General features: G+C 38.3%; 1 protein-coding gene and 1 pseudogene across 5 annotated transcripts; both read right to left on the bottom strand.

Moving 5' to 3' along the window:
- Nucleotides 1–288: 288 nt before the first annotated feature.
- Nucleotides 289–1,868, bottom strand: LOC143851294 (UDP-glucuronate 4-epimerase 1 pseudogene; annotated as a pseudogene).
- Nucleotides 1,869–4,655: 2,787 nt separating this feature from the next.
- Nucleotides 4,656–21,694, bottom strand: LOC143851833 (serine/threonine-protein kinase BLUS1-like). 5 transcript variants are annotated; one of them, XM_077361322.1, is made up of 21 exons: nucleotides 21,275–21,691; nucleotides 20,880–21,150; nucleotides 14,951–15,205; nucleotides 14,240–14,364; nucleotides 14,092–14,136; nucleotides 13,909–13,990; nucleotides 13,745–13,813; nucleotides 13,486–13,656; nucleotides 13,325–13,390; nucleotides 12,150–12,218; nucleotides 11,915–12,040; nucleotides 11,766–11,836; nucleotides 11,007–11,249; nucleotides 8,613–8,725; nucleotides 8,359–8,453; nucleotides 8,239–8,277; nucleotides 6,460–6,579; nucleotides 6,331–6,379; nucleotides 6,176–6,237; nucleotides 5,168–5,229; nucleotides 4,656–5,089 (listed from the first exon to the last, which is right to left on the bottom strand). In XM_077361322.1, the coding sequence occupies exons 2-21, from the start codon at nucleotides 21,084–21,086 to the stop codon at nucleotides 5,005–5,007; spliced, it is 2,154 nt and encodes a 717-aa protein (XP_077217437.1). In that variant the 5' UTR covers nucleotides 21,087–21,150; nucleotides 21,275–21,691; the 3' UTR covers nucleotides 4,656–5,004. The 5 variants fall into 5 exon arrangements, 3 of the variants coding, with proteins under 3 accessions (XP_077217437.1, XP_077217438.1, XP_077217439.1); XR_013236525.1 differs by lacking the exon at nucleotides 6,331–6,379 and having other exon boundaries at nucleotides 5,012–5,089; nucleotides 21,275–21,692; XM_077361323.1 differs by lacking the exon at nucleotides 4,656–5,089 and having other exon boundaries at nucleotides 5,164–5,229; nucleotides 21,275–21,692.
- Nucleotides 21,695–23,519: the final 1,825 nt, after the last annotated feature.

The following is a 23,519-nucleotide window of genomic DNA, read 5'->3' as shown; positions in this document are numbered from 1 at the left end:
GAGGACCGTACGAGGCGTATAAGAAGATAGAATCGGACGGCTATCCTGTATCTTAAAAAGACTCATCCCAACCGTAAATCACGTCTTCTTAGCCGGACCTATGGGACTCTTAGCTGGCTTTCCACATTAATGGCAACAGCTGAGGACATTATCGTAAATTACAAGACCACAAATAAGTAAACACCAATCTTGAAGAAATTTACCAAAACAGCCATTTTCACATAGCTGTCTATCCGTGTTTATCAACCCACCGACACGAGGAAATAACGAAAATACCCGAAAAGGAAATTAGAAAACGCGTATCGGATATAATTTAGGAAAGTCGAAACACCCTTTTATACAGAAAGCCGAAACGAGAGGAAAAGCATTTTTATTAGCTTCTCCGACTCCGATACAAAAGAATTAGTATTTTTTTTTCAAAAAAATAAAAATAAAAGATTAATTTACAATTCTCTGACGTTGGTAACCATAGTAAGAAAGATACCACCTTACAAATTTCTTCAGACCGGTTTGCAAATCGGTGGTGGGTTTATAACCCAATTCCGTTCTCGCAAGACTAATATTCGCATGAGTAAAAGGCACGTCTCCATTCCCAGGCATGTCAATAAAATTCTTCTTAGCTTTCATCTTCAAATGCTTCTCCAAAATCCCAACAAGTGTCGGAACCGTTACGGGCGAAGTGTTTCCGAGATTAAAAATCCGATACGGTGCCGGCCCACGTTTTTTCCCTCCGGTACCAGTACTCTTCCCAGCTGTATCTAAAGAACCCAAACACCCCTTCACAATATCATCAATGAAAGTAAAATCCCTCGCCAAATCGACCCGATTCTTACCCCGATACACAGTTATCGGCTTCCCTTGCAAGATATTTCGGGTGAAAGAAAAATAGGCCATATCGGGCCTTCCCCATGGGCCGTACACGGTGAAGAATCTCAGGCCCGTGATTGAAAGCCCGTAGATATGATTATACGTGTGGGTGATTTCCTCGCCCGCTTTTTTCGTAGCCGCGTATAAACTCGCGGGCTGGTCCGTACGATCGGCTTCGGAGAAAGGCACTTTCTCGTTGAGTCCGTACACCGAGCTAGAAGAAGCCCACACGATCGACGGCTGAGGATTCGCCGATTTACACGCTTCTAAGAGCGTGACGAGACCTGCTATGTTGCTGTGCACATACGAAGAAGGGTTTTCCATGGCGTATCGAACCCCGGCTTGAGCGGCTAAATGCATGACGTGGCTAAAAGCCACTATATCAAACAGCTTGGCTAGGAGCCGATCGTCGTTCACGTCTCCCTCCACGAGGAAAATACCATGATCGGCGAGGAGAGATTTCCTCGCTTCTTTCAGAGATGGATCGTAGTAATGGTTAAAATTGTCTAGACCCACAACTCCATCGCCTCGTTTCTTGAGGGCGAGGGACACGTGGCTGCCGACGAAACCGGCCGCGCCGGTCACCAGTACGGAAATCCCACCGGATCGTTTCATTTGGGCGCTGGTTCGGACTTTTTTCTCCCATTTGATCCCACCCCAGGAGGGCGTAAAATATTTACTGCTTGTATCCATGACGGTCTGGAAACTGAGGTAGGAAATTGTGAGGGCTATTAGAAAGAGAGCCCATAAGAACATAGTACTTGTTGAGGTGAAAAATCGGTGGAATTGACGATTAATGGCGTAGGCTCGCTCGATTTTCACCTTCCCTGGTGTTGAAGGGAAAAGATCGTCTGCTAAAGAAGGCATCTTTTGAGAGGGGGGGGGGGGGAAACAGATGCAAAAGAAACAGGACTTTTTGTTTCTGTGCACCTGTTAGAAGGGTGTAGATGGGGTAGATTATTTATAAATTATCTTTTTCTAGACGCGTGAAAGGACGGTGAAATTAGCTGTTTTGTTGAAAAAAAAAGGTCGAAAAATGAACTCTTTTTACAACGTATATTTATGACCACCGGTACAACCGGTCCCGTAGGAGATGGAGAGGGGTTTGGGTTACCGGTAGTTGTCCGTGAATGCCGGTTGGTCTTTGGGTTGACCGCCTTCTCTTTGTTTTCTATGTTGTATGCCAGCTTGGCTTTTATTTTACTAGGCCTCTGTTGCGTTGGCATTGGTAACATGGTAACAATGACGTGTGGGTGGGACCCACTTTGGCGATGACTTTTAACTTATCGGCGGTACCCACTTACTACTTAGGCAATGACTTTTATTGTTATTCTTTGTTTATTAGAGGAAAATTTATGTGAGATTTTATTGAGGGGTAAGCCCTTATGGTCCCTTATTTTTCAAAACTACTACGGTCCCCACCATAGGATGATCCAAACCGTCTATATGAAATAGGTTGTGCCCAAAATGTCATTTCTTTAGGATGATCCTAACCCTCCGATCTATAGATGAACTGCATATTATGTATAGACACGATGGAGATTTTATGTGCTGTGAGTCCCACTTCATTGGATGATCCAAACCGTTCATTTGATGGGCCACAATGTAAATTGGTTGTACCCATTAATGAACCTTTTAGATCATCCTATGAAGTGGACCCACCATACTTTCTGAAAAACTACTGCACTTCACAGGGCACACATAATATAAATCTTAACTAGGTGACCAGGGTTAGGATCTCCAATGAGCCTATGATGATCCGAATGGCAAGCACTGGCCCCGTTTATTGTTCATTATACGAACCTTGATCGGATGATCTGAGCCCTCATGTAAGGCCTTATTTAAGGTAGTATAAATGATTGAGTTTTAGGACTTAATCTAACGGACGATATTTGGATTCTACGTGGGGCCAGGACTAGAGTGTTCCATGTGAGACAATGTTGACTCTTACTAGAATGTATTTGGACAAGTTAAGACACAATTTAACGTGTAGTTGGTAGTCTCTAGCTGGTGAGGCCCATGTTAGATTTCTTGGGCCCACAAATCACTCTATTTTCTCGATCTAAAATTTTCACTTATCTCGTGACATAATGAGCCACGTCCACTATACATAGTGGGTCCTACCTTTGGTTAGTGTAGACCATCCATATAATATGTGTCCTGTGTTGGATATCTAATGACCAATAAATCATACAAATTGGGTAATTGTAAAATCAATTCAAATATATTTAGGGAGGAATAATTCAGCAGTAGGTCCCACCTTGAAATGGTCTGAACTCTGAACAGTCCATCTCCTTAGTTTTGGATCTCTTATGGCCCAAAAATCACAGCAATCTTATAATTTCTAACCGTCCATATTCAACTACCAAATATACACATCATGCAATGTTGTTCAACAACCAAAAATACACATCTTGCAATGTTACAATTGCATGTTTGACTTGATTTTTGGGCCACAGGAGATCCAAGGCAAGGCCTACTGGTTTAGATCGAATGAAGATGGATGGAGAACTTGGCATTGAGGCATCTTTCATGGTAGATTTGAGTCTGTGTGCATATTAGCAGAGGGAGATAGAGGATAAACATGTCTTGATGTAGAGTATAAAGGGTCATTATGTGTCAAACCATTCTTTAGGGGGCTCATTTTGCAGGTTGCAACGTGTTTTGTAGGGATGGCCAAGTAGGGAAGAGGATTCTTTGGAGAAGACCCTTTTGCAAAATGAGTTATTACGAGAAATATTTACTTAATAAATATTTATTTTTATTTTTTATTTAGATAGTATGTGTACCAAAAATCAGATCCATAGGATCATCTTTACCCATCCAAAACGCTGTTTGTCCACAAATCTTCCCATTTCCCCCCTCCACAAATGGAAGGGTTAGGATGATCCAATGGAGCTGATTTTTGTGGACATCCTATTTATGATAGGGCCTTCCAAATGAATGCTTTGGATCACCGCAACAATATGGGCCCACCCTGTTTTTGCACTCGAGCGCATCTAAGCTCGAGCACAGGAACGGTAAGCCCTGTTATATTTAGAGAAGGGTCCAAATTATTTAGAGAAGTTTCAAGGATTTGGAAACTGGTGACTACTTGGCTCTTGTGTGCATGAGAGACAACATGCTCTCCTTAAATTATTTGCATCATGCTTGATGGAAAGATTAAGGCTGCTAATCAAGGAAGTCTTCTGATAGAAGTCTTGTAATAATTTAAAAAATGGAAGTTGGCAGACCTTCAACTTCGAGAAATTCCTATATGCCCTTTTCCTGCCAAGTTAATTAAAACTCGCAGGTCAATGTTCTCAAGCATAGATATATCTAATAGGACAATCCACAATTCCTCGGGACCCTGTTTGGATTACAAAAATTTTATGGAAAAGTTTGGAAAGAAAAAATATTTGTAAAAGTTTCCACTTTTTGTTTACACACAAGAAAGATAACTTAAACCAATCCTTCACAATTTTTACTTGGATGGACCTTCAATTTGTGATTAAATCCCTCTAAATTAACCATAATCGTATTATTCACTCTAAATCGGGGATAGAAAAAAAAATCCAGAGGAAAATCCGTGGAGAAATGTTTTTCTTGAAATCCGAGGAGGACCTAAAGCCTAAAGGCATGCTTGAAGGCTGACCTTAAGGAGCCAGACCGTTGGTTTATGAGGTCACATGTCCAACAAAGATCCCACAATCAAGATTGACACGTGGAAATAACCAACGGCTTAGAAAAATCTTAAAAATGCATTTTTCTCATCATCCTTTATAAGGGCTCAGATCATCCAATAAGGGTGATACCAAGAAATAGTTTTAGATTACTGTCTTGCTGTCGGGTCGTAATATGGATTAAAAAACAAAGCAAACATGTATCTATTATATACATTAGGCCATCGATCTAATAAAGAAAGTAGTTAGACCATATACATGAACCCTTCCGAGAACCTGCACAGATTACTGCAGATCTCGTACTCACGCCCTACTATATTGAAAAAATATGGCACGCCATGAATGAATTTTTAAATCCAATGCTTGCTGATACTACATTTCTTCATCTCCAATCTCGGTCAAACCTTTTTTTTCTTTTCTTTCTTGTTGCGGAGTCGAAGCAGTGGAATGAAGCAGAACTTTGATCATTTTCCAGCTAATTATTCAAGTGAGAAGAATGGGAATTTACCTGAGGATTTCTACTTTTGACTCTCTCGAGTTCATCTTGGGCGCATAGGAGCCTGCAACAGTAAACTAATGTCTAAGACATTTGCTTTTCTAATAGCTAACTTTGTATTCTACTATCTTATTGTGATCACCTCCATTGCAAATCAGTGATATCTTGGAGTAGCTCCTTCTCCCTTTCATGAGCTGCTTCCAGCTGCAAAGAAAAACAAAGTTCATTAGAGCGTCAAAGTATAACTGTATAATATCTAAATGAGGAAGACAGATGTTTCAATTCACTGGTAGAGCAGGATATCACGGTTCCAACTTCCAAAGGCTCTTGGCATTAATAAGAAATGAAAAACAATAATAACAAAGAGGCGAAACAAAAATTATTTAGGCACCAATGTCATTAGGAATATACATCTACGATCAATAGAAAGCACATATATTATATGTGTGGTCTTCGCTTCTATCGCTCTACACCGAAGATAGATAATTTCGCATGAAGCAGATATTTTCAATGATGCGTTCCAAATGATCAGGTCATTAATAGTTAACAATATATAAATCCTTGAGTGCTCCACAATCCACAGTATGCCAATGTGGCACACAAAATATACACTTTTCTATGTCTGAGGATTTCATACCGGTGCAACCACCAATGGAAGCGATGCAGATATTGAAGGTAAACGTGATCAGGGATAGCATTCATATTTGTCTCGAGCACTGTGAATGGGTATCAAACATATTGCAGCATAACTGGGGTAGTGGATTATTCTAGAGCTAAACAACGTATAGAAACCTGGGTAGTTGACTTGGAGCTCATTAGTGTCATCTTGGTTTTGGACCTAATAGAGCAACGAGGACATATATGCTCGCCAACTCACCAACTTACCCAGGCCACCTACCAAGGTTCTAATCTTGAATATGACACTTTGAAAAGTTCTAAGTACGAGTCAACTACCAAAAAAAAAAGTTCTAAATATGAATCCATGTTCTGAAACTTGGTGCTAAATCAGCAAATAAACCTTAAAGGACACGTAAACAAAAAGAAACTAGGGTTCCTTAAAATATGAAAATCACTGAAGATAATAATTGGATTAATGACAATGAGAAAATAGCTTGAGCAATATTCCCTATGATCGCCCGCAATTACTTACCAGAGACTTCTCCGTTACTGTGGAAGGCATCGGCATGCATAGCCCATCTGTTGTACAATTAGCTGAAGATATGGAAATCACACACAGTAAGATTGTCTCTCCGACAAAAGGAGATAGGAAAAAAATGAAAAACAGATTTAAGCAATGACAAGTACCTGATAAATCACCAGTAGTTAGTTGCTTCATTAAAACTAGAATGTTATCCTGTTAAGAATAATATGACAAATAAAGAAATCCTAAACCAAATTAGAGGGCAAGAAGTTTTAAAATACTACAATTCATACCCTTTGAATGATATTTGCTTTCAATATACATTGCAAGTGCGGGAAAAGTGAACAGCCATGAAGATTTAGCGTAGCATCAGGCTGTGATGGTACAGAAATTGCTGGAAGATGAGTAATCGCCTACATAACAAAGAACTTTTATATAAGCCATTCAATAAAAAAGAACCAAAATTCAAGATGCATGACTATTTATTTGGAAAATAAAATGTAACATTATGATCATCTGTTACGATTAAGGATACCATGCTTCCAATTCTAATCCATTTAGCTTGATGTGGTGAGGCAATTTTCCACCAGGAATTTCCTAAAGGTGTGAGAGTCATGGTTTCTGAAAAAAATAGAACTTCAAAATGACCATGCTCACTATTTTCCATGCACCCGTAGCCCTTGAAGCTTTTGGTGTACACCCCATTTCAGTCAAAAAGTGTTTAACAGTGAAGGTGTCCTAGAGGATGCATGACCAGACATTTACAAAGTGAAGAGAACAGTAACCCTCACTTCGAGCCAATCCAAAGACCTCTAATTATTTTTTAGAAACTACCAAGCCACATGCATGCCCATGACAGGGCCAGCTAGCTAATCATCATGACAGAATCATACATCATCATTTACACAGAGCCTTGGACTATGGGATATCATTTCTAGTAACATGTTTACCTTCCCTCTATTTAGATTCACATCATATAAGTCATCAAATTTCCATGAGGTGATCCTTTAATCTGTTGATACGTCATTTGATAAAACGAAGTCATTAGACGTATTTTTCCCTTGTTCAAATGTCATAGTATTTCCACACAAGGTGAGTATACCACTACATGGTTCTTTAGTGGCTTTACTTCCAAATGGAATCCTAACAGTTCTCTTCAATTTTGAAAATCCAACTAATAAAGGGAAAACCATCAGTTGGAGAGGCAAGGGCACTGTCTAAGGATTGAAAATTAATGGAAGCAAACCTGGAGGGATACAGTTTAGATTTTGAGGCGTGAGATTACTGAAAACCCGAGTTTTAAGATTTCTCGGCCCTCGGCCTATTTTTGCAAATGTAGGAATTGGACTTGGCAGAAGACAGTTGAAAAGTTAAACGGACTCGAGTGATTGTTTCTCTGCAATGGAGGAATTGGACCCGGCATGGTGCAGACTGATGGCAATACGGATGTGTTGCATAATACCTAACAACATAGTTCGCAGGTACTTGAATGAATAGCTTTAACTATGCAGAACTAACATAGTTAGCATGTAAGATGTTAAAGCCACGGTTTGCTCGTTTTCTTGAATGTTATAAGGTGGCTCAAGGGTTCCTTGGTTGCCCCGTGGCGGTTTGCTCATTTTTTTTATGAGATTAAAGATAGATCACAAGGCTCCTCTCTCACTTTCTTGCATGTGAGATGATGCAAATGGGACTGCCAACAAAGCTAGCTAGAGAAGTGTTAATAAGCAGGATTTTGATTTGGTTGATTTCTTTCCCCCTTGATAGGATCATATGGTTGTCAATGTTTTTGCTTTTCTTATGTTAGTGATCTCTTTGTAATTGCTGGGGGGACTTTCTCAGTCTTTCCCTTTTCAATGAAATCTGTTACCATTCAGATAAAAAAAGATGTTAAAGCTATGGCCTATAGAGACAAATGATAAATAATCTAAAGAAGCTAATGCAGGTGCATCAAGAAAGGATCTTTTCTCAGTGTATGAGTACAATAACAAATTGATCAAAGAACTTGCACAACATTACAGACTATAACCAGTGGTTTCAGCCAATATGTGAAGCTCAACAAGACTACCAACCTGCAAACTTTGACTCTTTTGTAAGATAGATGGAACTGCCTGAAAGGAAAGGGTAAGTGTTAAGGGTCACATTCAGATTGGAGAAGAAACATAAGGCAAGAGCCTTGACATCCATCTCACCTTTTCTAAGTCAACATTCTCGGATGTCACTTTAAAACGTCCCTTTTGCTGGACGACTGGAACCTTTGATCTATCATCAAGTTCAGAATTTGATGCTGAAATAACACACTTCAGCTATAGGGGGTAAACCATAAATTCCACAACATAAAGCAAGTTTTGCACGTAAACAAATCTTTAGGGAATGGACAATAATCAAAGCCAGTAAAAAACTTCACCATGAAGGTCAGAGTAAAGAGGGAAACAATTCTGGGTACCTGTTAGCTTGGAAGATGTAGGAATAGTTTCAGCATGTGAATCATCCGCTGTCTGAGAAACCATCGATCCATTGCAAGTTCCCATATTCTGGAGCTGAGCTTGTTGCTTATCACTGAAGAATTTAGAACATAAATGGTAAAAATATTCCATGGATGAAAAACGAAACAGAACAATCATAGAATCAATTAGAAAACAATAATCTATATCAAGTGAATGCAGACTTGTGTAAATGCATTACTAGAAGAATAAAAAACATGTGTTGAATCTTGTTTGCTCTGAGGAAAAGGGAAAGAACCCCACAAGGTGAGACAAGGAAGGAGAAACAATAAATTGAAGGAAAAAAAAAATCAAACAAAGCCCCCAAGCAATCATGAGAAGTAAACTCTGATCATCTCACCTGCATCAAAGCTGCAAAGTGGGGATGCCACATTTGGATGTTTTAATCATACAAAAAGAACAGTTCTAACGTGTTCCACAACAGTCACGGAGAACTCTGATTGTGAACTCTATTTTTAAATCCTTTCCAATTTATGAGGATTAACTGAAAATGCTATTGGTAGCTTACAATTTATTGCAATGACATAAATTTACCAGGATAACTTGGCTGCTTTAGATATAAAGCAACTATATGGAAGTAACATAATATCAGCTACACGAAAAAGTAGAAAATATAAAATGCAACGGTCAAGATTCAATGGCCAAAAAAGCCATCGTAAACACAGTGAAAGTGGTTCATTTTTGGGCTATGGCCAATCCAAAAACCCAACAGTGTGAGCAGTTCATACCAATCAATAAACCCCGTGGACATGATATAGCTAGGAAGCATGGTAGTGCAATGCATCTTGGATGCGAAACTTTTAATTTACTGCTAACAATAGTTGCTAACAATAATCTATATCAAGTGAAGGCAAACTTGTGTAAATGCATGACTAGAAGGATAAAAACAAGTGTTGAATCTTGTTTGCTCTGAGGAAAAGGGGAAGAACCCCACAAGGTGAGACAAGAAAGGAGAAACAATAAATTGACGGGAAAAAAATAATCAAAGAAAGCCCCCAAGCAATCATGAGAAGTAAACTCTGATCATCTCACCTGCATCAAAGCTGCAAAGCGAGGATGCCACATTTGGATGTTTTAATCATACTAAAAGAACAGTTCTAACGTGTCCCACAACAGTCACGGAGAACTCTGATTGTGAACTCTATTTTAAAATCCTTTTCAATTTATGAGGATTAACTGAAACTGCTGTTGGTAGCTTACAATTTATTGCAATGACATAAATTTACCAGGATAACTTGGCTGCTTCAGATATAAAGCAACTATATGGAAGTAACATAATATCAGCTACACGAAAAAGTAGAAAATATAAAATGCAACATTCAGGATTCAATGGCCAAAAAAGCCATCGTAAACACAGTGAAAGTAGTTCATTTTTGGGCTATGGCCAATCCAAAAACCCAACAGTGTGAGCAGTTCATACCAATCAATAAACCCCGTGGACATGATATAGCTAGGAAGCATGGTAGTGCAATGCATCTTGGATGTGAAATTTTTAATTTACTGCTAACAATAGTTGCTAAATTGGGAAACGAATTCGGAAAGCGAACGAAGAAACGGAAACGTGGAACACATGAAAAACATCAAAGGGTTAAAGAGGAACGAGGAAGCGATAGAAAAGCGCATGTGAAACACATTGAGAAATGCCTTTGAAAACGTTTGGAAAACGTGAGGGAAACAAGAGGGAAACGTATATGACGTGCATAGCATGCGACGTGCATAGTGACGTGCATAGCATGCGACCTTTTGTTTTTCTTGATGGCAAATAAGACAGTAAATGTGTACATACTTCAATTGTATGGATATAGCTTACAATTTGCTGACTAGATTCAAAGAAAATGAAAAATCCTTGTCGACTATGGGCACATGTTTAGCAAAAATTTAAAACTATGGGCACATGTTTAGCAATGAGACCCAGACCACCGGATGAGACCCTCCATGGATGATCCATGACCCAAAAAGTCACCAATTGGTTTAGACTGAGTTTAAAATCAAGGCAATTGATTATCAACGGCTGACAATTGTTGGCCACTGACCAGATGGCTGGGATCTCAATGACCATTGAAATGTTTTGATCATGATTAATCAATCTTACATCCCATCAATTGCTGTTGGCCCCCCATACACAAATATATACCATGTGAATGGAATAGAAATCCCAAACTTATATTCCCACACAGGAAATACAAGCAGGGTACAGCTGACCTACTAATGGAACATGGATAAATAGGATTTAAATAAGAATAATGCAACTAATTTTACCCCTGACAATGGTCAAGTAATGCTTCCAAAGTTTGTCAATTTTCGCATAAATGTAAAGTGAAGATATGAAATCAAACCTCTCTCCTTTGAATGGGGAAAGAACATTGTCTGGCAGATAAGACCCATCTGTAACTCCCTTCTCATGATAAGAACGAGCAGCGGTACAATCTAGAATCTTTTCATCCATTTCCAATTCAAACTTCTCACTCAAATTAGTCTCGCTATCATTACCATGAGACAGATAACCATTCAGACAGATATTGTTTTTATAATTTGATCCAGGAACACTTGACTCATCTTCAGACCCATCAAATTTGCCTCTGGAGGATAAAAAAATTGAAAATGTGTGATAACAAAACAAAAAAAAAAAAACTACCAGATTTTAGTAGGAAACAATTCACGACTAGCACTGCTAATCAAATTAAACTAAGGCCCAGGTCAGTAAATATTTTGTAGTAAATAATTGAAGAGACTAATAGCAAATTTAAAGGGGAAATTATATCAGCACAACAATACTTCAATAAGTGCACAAACTCAGCTTGTCTTTTCCTTTTTAATTGGTTTGGAATTGATTTTTGGGAACAGTAATATCCTTGACAGCTCTTTAAATAATAAAAGAGAAGATGGGTTCGTGCAATTATCAAAACATGGTTGTGCTGATAGCATTTCTCATTTAAAAATATAAATAACCCACCATAAATACAAGGTGATGTTGTCATTTAAAATTGACGACATCTGTTCCAAATGATAATTGAAAATCCATCAAAACAAAGTCCTTTGAGACGTAATCATATGAATATGGAGGAGGATTCCCCCATTCAAGTTTGAAAACATACTTGAGATTGTTTAAAGTTTGAAATGATAATGGAAGAGGAGCTGCCTTATTCTCCATCAGATCACTATCTTCCTGCCAAATCCCATGTCATTAGGAACCTTGGGAGTCTCCTATATAATAAAATAACTATCATAATGGATTTAGAATTACTTTTTCTGGTACATCATCCTTCAACTGGATGCATTGGATCTGCTTCTCTGGCAGAGTATCAAGTGAGCACAAGGAACTCGTGCTTCCTCTTTGATCTTCTGAACTACTTTCATCAACATCTTGAATCTAAAATAAAATAAATAGAAGTTATATAACCACGAAGATAAGACTTCCAATAACTAAATGACTTCCAAAGGGGCCTGAGCAGGTACAAGAGACAAATCACGTGCCATACCAGTGAAGCCTGAGCCTTCAGATCTTCAATATTGAAGTCCCAACCGCTGATCCCTCGTTTGTATTCATTCTACACAGAATTTAGAATACCAAATAAATGTTGATGTTGTCATGTAGTACTGAAAAACAGGATAGAAGTGAAGCTTAAATAAATAAGAAAAGGCCCGTGTAAGAATAATTGTTTAGCCAGCTATAAAGATAAAAAAAGAAAAAAGAAATTAGTGTACTGAAAGCAAAAGAAGAAAAATGTAGTTCTGCAAGAAGTTTCATGTCACTAGGGAAGCACTACCTATAAATCTAAGAGTGGAAAAAGGAGGATGATTCTCAACGAATAGATGACAGCTTCATACTATAAAATAAGTCCAAAATTTCTCAGAGACCAAGAAATATAATAGAGAGTGACATTTGGCCATATGGAGTAGGCATATTGTTAATCTTCCTTACAGATATTCTATCCGATTTAGTTACTGGAAATGGTTGGTTATCCTCAGATCACAGTATGTATCTGTTTCTTGATCTCTTTTGCACTGAAATGGTTGGTTGTCCTCTAATCATACTATGTATCTGTTTCTTGATCTCTTTTGCAGGAGGATATAAAGAGAAGTAGACAAGTTGAAAAGCGTCTACAATTGAATGTGTGTCACCATGATTACAACCTAGAACAGGATATATAAATTTAAAGCGGATCACTCTAATGTGCATATTGATGCTTACAACTAAGAGATCATCGGGATGGAACTACTTTCTAAGCCGAAGTGCCAAACAACACCCAAAATATTCAAGATTGTCCTTGCTGGCCAATCCAATCTTGAAAAGATGAAGACTAGAACAGACTCCATTATTAAGAAAGAGACCTCTTCAAAGTTTAAGACTAATCCAGACCCTTCAAAAAAAAAAAATAAAAAAAATCCAGACCATAGTTGCCAGAGTGGGAAGAGAGAGCAAGTAGCGATAAGGGAAGTGAAAGGCAGAGAGGGGTTTAGAAAGAGAAAATGTGGGAAGCGAAAAGCTCTAAAGAAAGTAAAGAGAAAATGTGTGGGAAGCATCATTGAAAGTCAACATGTTATAAGCCGCATTGGAACCGAACAAGAATTCACCATTAGCTATGGAAATCTTATTAGCCAATCGAAACTACTAAAGTTTAGTTCAAGTTTAGCATTAGAACGAATATCAAACCTGGGACATCTCCTCCTTCTTCCCATCCGGAATTTTCTTCTGTGCAAGCATGTCTTCCTCCTTTATCTGTTTAAAGATAGAGGCACTCATGAGTATAAGGAAAACAAAATTACTACTCGAGCCTATAAGTAAAAAAGCAAAATGTAGACTAGCACCCTAACCTTCAATGCTTTGAGCCTGTCGCCAAGAGTAGGCAACCCCTCTAAAAGTGTCCGGGCAATGTAGTCATTAGATCTAGCTTGCTTAAAGAAGGAATGTTTTAACAACTTCTGTGCAGAAGGCCGTTTTGAAGGATCTTTCACCAAGCAAATTGCAATCATTTGCTTAAAAGACTAAGAGGATAACACAAAAAAATTGTGAGGGAAAATATTATTACAGGAGAATGATATTTAACAGAAAACAGGTCATTCGAGGGAGCACCTTTGAGAACTTCCTATCCCTTTCATAGTCAAGACCCGGTGGTGCATTTTGTAATGTCATGAGCAAGACCTGTCAAATCAATTTTCTTACTAATTGCACACAATACCAAAGTATTCAATAGTCCATGTGAATAAAAAAGAGAAAAAGATTAGTCTGCTGCATACCTTCATCGGAGGATATTTTGAGAAAGGAGCATGACCATGGGCAAGCTCCAAAGCAGTTATTCCAAAAGACCAAATATCTGCCCTGGAAGACAATTGTCCCATAAAAATATGTAAAATCAAGATATATGTTGATGATAATAAAGAAAGTGGAAATTTAAAACAAGTTTAGACTTTTAGACTAACTTGAAATCATAACCATGCAATTGCTCCATCACCTCGGGTGCCATCCTAAAAAAGAGTAAAAGAAAGCCTTTTAAATATACACTTATGAAACCCAAAACACTCGGAACTTATGTTGGTTGTGTAGATGGTCCGAGTTGAGAATATATACCAGCAAGGTGTCCCCACAAATGTATTTCTTGAGCGCTGTCTGTCACCCGAATCAAAAAGGCAAGCAGAAACACCAAAATCTCCAAGCTTAATTGTACCACGTGAACCAATTAGGATATTCCCAGCCTACATGAAACAATAGCGAAAACAAAACAAAATCATTGTAACAATTGCACAAAGTGGGATCCCTTGGCTAATCCAGCCTACCAGAGTTTGTGGCAATTTAATGTGATTGAAATAGGATTTTAAGTTCAGCACCTAAAGCATATGTCCTATGACTAACAAGATGGTATCCACATTTCCACTAATGCAGTTTTTCAAAAGAGCAGAAAACACAAGGGTAGGCTGTCGTTTTTGTTTGGGATTTAGTAGTTCAAAAGGAAATTAGCATCCCTTGTTTAAAAATTAACGATCAACTAATAAACATATTTACAAAAACAGCTGGGAGGCCACAATCGCAAAACAACTTGACAGAGAGGCATGTTGATACCTAAAACTAGCCCAGAAGAGGCATAGTGGGATGAAATAGTTGGTAAAGGTAGCTTAAGTTACATCATATGTTATACACTCAGTAAATAGCTTTATGGACTGTCAACAAAACATGTTGAAGGGATTATGCATAAAAAAGTTTAAAAAAATAGAGAAAACAAAATTCAATCACATATACCATTAATCAATAAGGTTTTACGATCCTCAAACATGTAATGCTTACCTTGACATCTCGATGTATGTGCCCGTGACTATGAAGGTACTCTAACCCCTTCAATACTTCACGCAATACAGTTGCAATGACAACCTCCTCAAAACCATCAGGATGGGCAGCCTTCAATATATGAAGACAAGATCCCCCAGACATAAAGGGCATGACAACCCACAAACTATGATCATTTACAAAAGAGCAGTATGCCTTAAGAACATTAGGGTGGTCAACCAAGATCATCGTCTGTGCCTCACGGGAAATATTACTCTGTAAAGAACACCAATGGATAAGTTGTGTCAAATGTCAAAAACCTAACAGATTGTACAGGCTAATTATGAGAGACCAGGAAATATCATGCAAAATTCAAATATATCCCACTAAACAGAGAAGAGTGGGAGGAGCACAAGCATATCAAACCAATAATTCAAAATTTATCATTAGCAGGGTGACACCTTGAATATCATTAGGAAAATAATACGTATTTCCCCCGCACATTTGTCGACAAGTGCAGATCATGTATACACATGTGTACCCCTTGCAAGCTCATATTAAAAACCTCAAGAAAGTATGCATGAACCAAAGAAACAAGTTATGTATGCATGTACAAAAGATATGCCTGCACTCAATGTGAAAAGCTTAAAACCTAGAAACGTAGTAACATCATGTGGACCAACATTCTTAGGGTGGATAGAGACTCTGAATTCTCTTGTGGTCGAAGGTAATTTTGTAATGTTATCTGTTGGGCTAGTGAGCATAAGGGTATCCCTTAAAGGTTCCCAGATGCTATACAGGAAGAGGAAGTCATCGAACATATTGAGGGGCACTTGGTGACTTTTCTGTATACCATCCAGTCAGCAAAAAGGAATAGAGATGCTCTGCCCCTTAGCTGTGTCTAGAGCCCCTTGGTGGTTAGGGATTGCATCCCCTCATGGTTGATGTCTGGTTTGCTTTTGTGTAGTGTTTTTGTTCTAGTTTTTCCTTCACCGTCTCGGCCAATTAGTTTGCTTTGATCTCTTTTAATAAAGTTTGCTTCGCTCTCTTTTAATAAAGCTTGCTTCTCTTAGAAGGGAATTTATGTCTTTTTATGTAACCCTATCCATGCACACACACATATATATCTTATAGTGTGAGAGCTCTCCATGAGTCTCTCACTTTCTCCCTCACTTCTTCTTTATCTTCTTCTTCTCCTTCTCTTAGTGGTCGTGATAGATTGAACATGGTATCAAAGTAGGCACTGAATGAGTGGTCGACTGCAAACTGCCTCATACCAAACCGAATAATGGCCTCACTGAATCTACCAAACCATGCATGCGGAGACTGCTTCAGCCCATATAACGCCTTACGGAGATGACATACAACACTAATCCCCCCTGAACAACAATCCCAGTGGGTTGCTCCATATACACCTCCTCAGAGAGGTCACCATGTAAGAAGGCGTTTTTGACATCCAACTGATAGAGAGGCCAACCACAGTTAACGGCCAAGGAGATAAGCACCCGAACATAAGGTATCTTGGCCACTGGAGAAAAGGTCTCCGTATAATCCACAGTAAACATCTGGGACATTTTCGGTATTTAGCGGCTTAAGACATTCCTTCAAACGGAGTTTTACACTAAAGACCTAGGACGTCTTCGGTATTTTCTGGGTATAGAGGTGGCACATTCTCGAGGCGGTCTTTCCTTGTCACAGAGGAAGTATGTTCTGGACATATTAGAGGTGATGGGCTCCTTAGGAACAAAGCCTGCAGAGGTTCCTATGGATCCTAATGTGAAGCTTTGTCCAAATCAGGGGGTTGTTGGAGGACCCAAACAGATATAAGAGTCTTGTTGGTAATGTCATCTATTTGACTGTGACGTCCCAATATATCATATGCAGTGGGAGTAGTCAGTCGATTTTTGAGTTCCCATACTTCGCACTAGGGAGTGGCCTTGCAGATAGTGAAGTGATTGAAAAATGCTCCTGGAAAAGGCGTGTTCTTTAGGAAGCATAATCATTTTTTTAATGGTGTTAGGAAGCATAATCATTTGAGATTAGAAAGGTTTACACATGCAGATTGGGCAAGATCTCCAGATAGGAGATCAACGACATGTTACTGCACTTTTGTTGGCGGAAATCTAGTATCTTGGCGGAGTAAAAAACAAGATGTTGTGGCCAGGTCAAATGCAGAGGCAGAGTATCGAGCTATGGCTCACACATGTGGAGATTTCCATGCAAACTTCCTTCTTTCCCCCATATATCAACCACAATAGAATCAAAGTATCTCACAAAGTCAAATTTTTAAAATAGATCAATGACTCTAAAATAACACAAAAAATGAAAAAAAAAATGACGGTAGGAAAAAATTTATGAGAAGAGGGGGGTTCTACCCATTGTTGAAACACGTGTTCATCCCCAACAAACTTCTCACCCAAATGATAAATCCGAATGAAACAATGATGAGATCCTCAATCGAATAAGACAACGAAGATGATGTCTTCTATTGAATATAGCTAAGAAACACATAAAATGTTCTCTTCGAGGGGAACGATTCCTCCAATTCACCTTTCGGTTATACAAGATTTCTCCTGATAGCTCTCTTCTCTCTTAGCTTCCTATTTATCCTCTCCTTATTCGAATTCAAATTCAAAATAAGAACTAGAGAGTTTCTCTCCTAATCTCTCTCATGATTACCACTTTACCACTGTACCATTCTTAGCCATTGTTCAAATTCAAATTAACTAATAGAGAGATTCTCTGCTAATCTACTTCCTAATTGCAAGCCATTATTCATATTCAAATTAATTACTAAAAAGATGTTCTCTTAATTTCCCTCCTAATCTAATCAACCTACCATCCTTAGCTATTATTTAAATTCAAAAGATTTACAGTTGGATTGTGGAAATATAGACGACCAAGATTAATCATGCGTGGATCTCGGTTGGTTTGGTATCATAACCCCCCCTCCCACAAAAAAAAAGGGAAGGAACCTGGGCCTCTAGGCTCATCATTGAAATTGTCATCGTCCCTACCTTCATCAGCCTTGTCTGGCCACTTCCCTTTGATAAGAAATATTTTTTGTGTTTACCACGATGCCCTGAACTAAACTTCTCGTCATAATTATAGTATAAACCCTTGTCATAGCGTTCTTCAGCCTCAATTGGTGTTTTTTTTTTTTTTTTGAATTTTGAATGATCAATCAATTATATTAATAAGAAATGCATACAACCATGGCCACGGCAACGACCAAGGATGGTAAGGTCAAAGGAGAAAATAACATATAGGAGGGTCAGACACAAAATAAAATCACTCGCTCTCAAGGGGAAGGTCGTCGAACATCTCCAAACTGGGTCTAGTAATCCCAAAACGATCAAGGGCATCAGCCTCCCTATTTACTGCACTTCTAACATGACGATACAATTGGTGTTAAGCGTTTGATAGATGGTGGAGGATGATTACTTGACCCAGATGGAGTTTGCACATCTAATACGGGGTTCCGTGATGCCATGGTCTTAACGTGATGGCGTTGTGCCGCCAGCTTCTCCTCTTGAGATCGAGCAAGGGCAATGACATGCATCTACGTACCCGAACATAACACTAGAACCTCATCACAAATGTCCCCTCTGAGGCCACTGATAAAGAAACTATTGAAGAATGATTCCGTGAGCTCATAGGTGTGATTGGCAAGTCTTTCAAACTGGAGTTGATATTCCCCAACAGTGGTCGTTTGAGGGAGCCTAATCAATGATCCAATGAAATCTTCAAATTGGCTCAATCCAAAACTAACACATAGAGCCTCGACAAATTCAGGCCAGGACGGTGTACCATTCACCTTCTCGTATCATTGGTACAATTGCATGGACTCCTTCTCAAGATGGACGGGTGCAATTTGTACACAAGCTCACTCTTGTATTTGATAAAAAGAAAAGTAATTTTCAGCCCTATAGACACAGCTAGTTGGATCATCCCTATCAAACTTCAGAAGATCAATCTTGGGTGGGTGAGGAGGGCCATGTTGGTGAAGAGCATCTTTATATCGTGGGGTTGGCGGTGGAGGTCATGATTGAGGTTGGGAGCTTGACTGTCATGATCAGTTTTTATCGAACCAATCTCCTCTTGCATCATTTGCATCGATGATGTTACCTGATCAAATCACCTATGAATTGTTGCTACTAACTTGGAAAAACGATCCTTCATGTGATCAATTTCCTTGGCAAGCTCTACGTTAGTAACCATGGTGGATCAAAATGCTCGGATACCCGATGATAAGATCCGCAATTGAATAAGACAATGAAGACACATAAACCACCAAAGAACTTACCAACTCAGCTCATGACCAGCAAATTCAGATCAATAAGGCTAAGAATTGAGTAGAAAGCAAGGTTTCAAAAGGATAGTAAAAAATAAGAGCAATGAGCTCAAGCATAGCCATCACCAACAAAACTAAGTAACTAATTTTGTCAGGTGGTCAGTTTCATTTGGGGAGCCAGGTGCAAGGATATTGGTCTTGGAAGGAGGTTGTGGCCTGTGGAGCTCATATAGTGATTCCCTCTGTCTCTGTGTTAATTCAAGCATAACTTCAATGGATGCTCTTAGGCAACCCATGTTTTGTTGGATTGGCGGGGATTATCAATTTCCTGGGGAAGAGACACCAATTCAATCCAATTGAGTTAACTTAACAGAATGTTTTTGCTAGAAATTGACTACTGTTGCAGGTTGTTTGTCCAATTCTAGTTAGGAAGAATTGATCTGAAATCATTTTCTAAGGCAAATAAATTTTGTTCTTAACTATAAACTTGGTTGTTAGTCTGTAACCAGTTATGTGTATCGATCTCTAAAAAGTTATCGTTTTTCATGCAGGACAATGATATACATCAAGACAACATTATATTACATAACAGAAGTGATATTTGCACCCCATTTCTTCTCATTCCAGACCCCTCTGTTTGTTTTTTCTTGAAAATGGCTTCAGTTTTAGGAAAACTAAATAAAAAGGAGGGTGAAATGCAATATTTTTAAATAAGAAGCACAAAAAAAGGGTGGGAATATCATTTCCCATTACATAAACGGGAAAGCATGCTTATCATATATCAAAAGAATGCAATGGGTGTCAACTAATTTAGGGGAAAGGATATTATTAATAACTATACCATCAAACATTTTTTTGGTAGCTAAGCTCGGGTTTGTCAGGGACCCCGACAAGTTTATTAGATAAAGATAAATATGTTACATTCATGGGTACAAGACACCATCCCTAACTCGGAACACATGAGAGAGGGAGATTCAAAACTTAGAATAGACTCCGGACAGAGCACTAAACCTAAGAGTTCAAACAGAAGAAAGAAACACTGTGAATTAAAAACTATGATAACAGAACAAGGGTATAACACAAGTTGCAACAAAAACTATCATAACCTAAAATCTCTTGATTCACAATTACAAATGCATACGGCCAGAAACTTATTTGTTTCGTAATCCTGTGAGTACTAGTTTGGCACTAGATCGCCTAATTGAAATTATGGACATAAATGGCAGTATTAAAAAAAAAAAAAAACATTTTCCAATTCTAACTATCATAATAAATTCCAGTAACATTAGAGGCAAACTGACCATGAAATATACAGGCCAAATGTTGTAACCTGCAGAATTACTCTATAACGGGAATTAAAACCATGAGCGCCATCTGAAGCATAGCAATTTTACGATCTATAACAAGAAACTGCTCAAATCAAAGTAATTCCAAGACACGTTCAATGACAATCCAAATCTACCGAAAATTAAATCTACAGAAATGCTAGAACTTTTCTTTAGGTTTTCTTGAGATAAATCTTCAATGCAACATTAAAATAAATCTCTGCATTCTAACATAAACCTGTGACATTCATAATCAGATAGGAAACACGAAAACTGCAGGAGATTGATAAGTCGAAAATTAAAGGGAAAAAAAAAGTATATGCAAATTTACCATATCACAGTTATTTCTCTCGAAATCAAGGATCTTGATAGCGACAACCTCGTTGAATGGAATACAGAGGGCGCGAAGAACAGAGGCACTAACACCTTGCCCTACCTCCTCCAAGAGCTTATAATCCTCAGCACGGATCGGATATTTCTTCCTCTCCATGACTTCCGCCTCTTCGCGGATCGATTTAACAGAATTCAGCTTCTTCATGCCGGAGAAAATCACAGTTACCTAAATCTTCTGCAATCTGCCCTTGTCTCCTCGATCTCACCACCTAAAACCACAAAATCGATGAATCTAAGAACAGAAACAAAATTATGAGAGATTTGAAATCAGAGATCTTCTCCATTGGATTAGCGGAAAAAAAAAAGTAAGAACATATCACGTGATATACTTACTATTAATAAACGAAAAACGAATCGAATCGGATCAGATCGGAGAGATTAAAAAGTCATGAATTTTCAGAGCGCTGTTTTTTAATCTGCGGCTGTTAATGGCGGAAATCGATGGGCGGAAAAAAGGAAAAAAGAAAAAGAAAAAGAAAGGGGAAAGAAGAGCCAAGAAAAAAGATGAAGGGTTTCGGAGGTTTCCCGATTTGTTCTTGTGAAAGAGTATATAGACCGGGACTTTCGGATCGTCGCTCGAAGCGAACAAAGCATTTGTATACAAAAAGCGCGCCACATGGAAGTAAAATGAGCAGTTCTTATATTTTTTCGTTTTTCACTTTCCTTTCCATATCTACTTGCCTTATATAGTGGGCGGTGGTAAATTCGCACCCCCCCTAACGATGATTAGCTCCACTGTAAACGTTAAAAAGCATTAAAGTCTGCCACAAAAGTGGATGCGATAAGGAAATTATATGATTCCGAGGAAGATCACGAGAAAGGAACTTACGAGGAAAAAAGCACATACTATTTCTATGAAACTTCTTTCTAGGAAGTGGATTACTTGTATTATAAGTGACAATGTGGCATATTCCCTGTTCTCCTTTGACCAAACCCAAAATAAGACGAAAAGAGCAACGGCTTTAACAAATTGCCTAGAAATAGGAAAAGTAGAAGAGTTGAATCGAGGATTATGAGGAGTATCAAATATCGCTTTAAACCGTTAGAACTAGAAGCGTTGAGGCTTGGAGTTTTCTAGGTTATTTTTGGTAAAAGTAATGTGTACGATAGTAAAGTTAGGGCTATCTTGGATGTAATTGACGGTTGAGATTGAAGTTTCCCCTTCTTTAAGAATTCAACTACAGACCCACCGAAACCGAAATTTCCCACCATTTACAAAAAATTCGGACTGAAATTTCATTAATTTCGGTAATTTCGGTCTGAAATTTCAATTAAATGCCATTATTTATTTTTAAAAAAAGTGTTACAAAATTTTGGAATTTTGGTCTGAAATTTCAAAAATTCAGTCCGGAATTTCGAACCAAATTACAAAATTTCGGTTTTCGGTGGGGTCCGAAACGGTTACCTAAACCGAAATTTTAAACCATGGTTTCCTTCACCCTCTTTGCTCCTCAACCTCACCCTTTCAGTAGAAAGTACCCCCTTCCCTCTTTGTCTCCTTCAACATGAGCATGAGCTGGCGGATCTATTCGTTTTGTACTTAAAACTCAATTCCAAATCCAAATACAAAATATGAGGTCTTTAAACGGCCCCTAAGGACTTCATTTTAATGGGGATATTGATAAAGTTATCTGGATTGTAAAGTTGGCTGTTGATGCAGAATCAAACTTCAAAAAGTTTCGTCTTTTAGATTTTCGAATGCGCGGAATCACGTAAATAATCACCAATTTCTAACAATAATGACATTGCCAATGAAATCGAGTCATTCCAACAGATCAACAAACTTAAAATGAAATTCAAAAAGGATCAATGAAAAATATTACAAGTCATTCCAATAGGTCAACAAACTTATAATGAAATTAAAAGAAGGATCATTACAAAAATATCACTATTATGCTCGAGATTTTATCATTTACGCCTCATTCCAATTTTCAAACAATAAGTTTGCTAGAACCAAGGCTAAAATTATTGGGGAGCAAAGTTGTTTGATTTAGAATCGAAGAAAATGGTCCATGTAAACAAACCCAACTAGTGTCAGGATTAGACTTAATCAATTCGAGCCGGATAGTTCTTTCACCTTTTTTATGAAAATTTTCTAAAGGATTCATTAGCCTACCCCAACTAGTTTGGAACAAAGGCTTACTTGAGTTGAGTTGAGTTGAGAAAGTTGGTTGATTTAGAGTCACATGAGTACCCAGACATTTCCACCAAATCAACTAATGGGACTATATATGTGCTCTTGTGCTCTTTCTCATGGTTGATCCTAGTCCAGTTCTTAGATCTCCTCTTGTGCTCTTTCTCATGTTTAGATGGGTCCCACTTTGGTAGAATAAATCAGTTTATATTTTGTGGAATTATCTCTCTAGTTGTTGGTATGGATAAGAGTCTTAGAGATTATGGTTATCTAGGTTAGCTAGTGTAGGAGTTTTAGAGGAAGTGATAAGTGGGTTTTCTATTTATAAATAAGAATTTGCATGAGAGAGCAGCCACATCACGGATAAAGACAATCTGTTGAAAAGTGAGCCAATGTGGTCGCTCTCTCATGCAACAGACCATCCGTGAAATGCCTTCTGTGATG

The sequence above is a fragment of the Tasmannia lanceolata genome, unplaced genomic scaffold, assembly GCF_043159265.1.
Source record: "Tasmannia lanceolata isolate RefF3 unplaced genomic scaffold, GAP_Taslan_0.1 ptg000018l, whole genome shotgun sequence".
Classification (NCBI taxonomy): Eukaryota; Viridiplantae; Streptophyta; class Magnoliopsida; order Canellales; family Winteraceae; genus Tasmannia; species Tasmannia lanceolata.
The sequence above is the reverse complement of the archived record's forward strand: the minus strand, read 5'-3'. Positions and strand labels throughout refer to the sequence as shown.

Bases quoted from the DNA above. Each gene is read 5' to 3' on its own strand.
- LOC143851833 (XM_077361322.1), bottom strand. From the start codon at position 21,086: ATGAAGAAGCTGAATTCTGTTAAATCGATCCGCGAAGAGGCGGAAGTC. The intron at 8,726-11,006 runs GTTTGATTTCAT...TAAATTCTTCAG, and splicing joins TCCCCATTCAAAGGAGAGAG to TGATAAGCAACAAGCTCAGC. The intron at 6,238-6,330 runs GTACTTGTCATT...CCATATCTTCAG, and splicing joins AACTACTGGTGATTTATCAG to CTAATTGTACAACAGATGGG.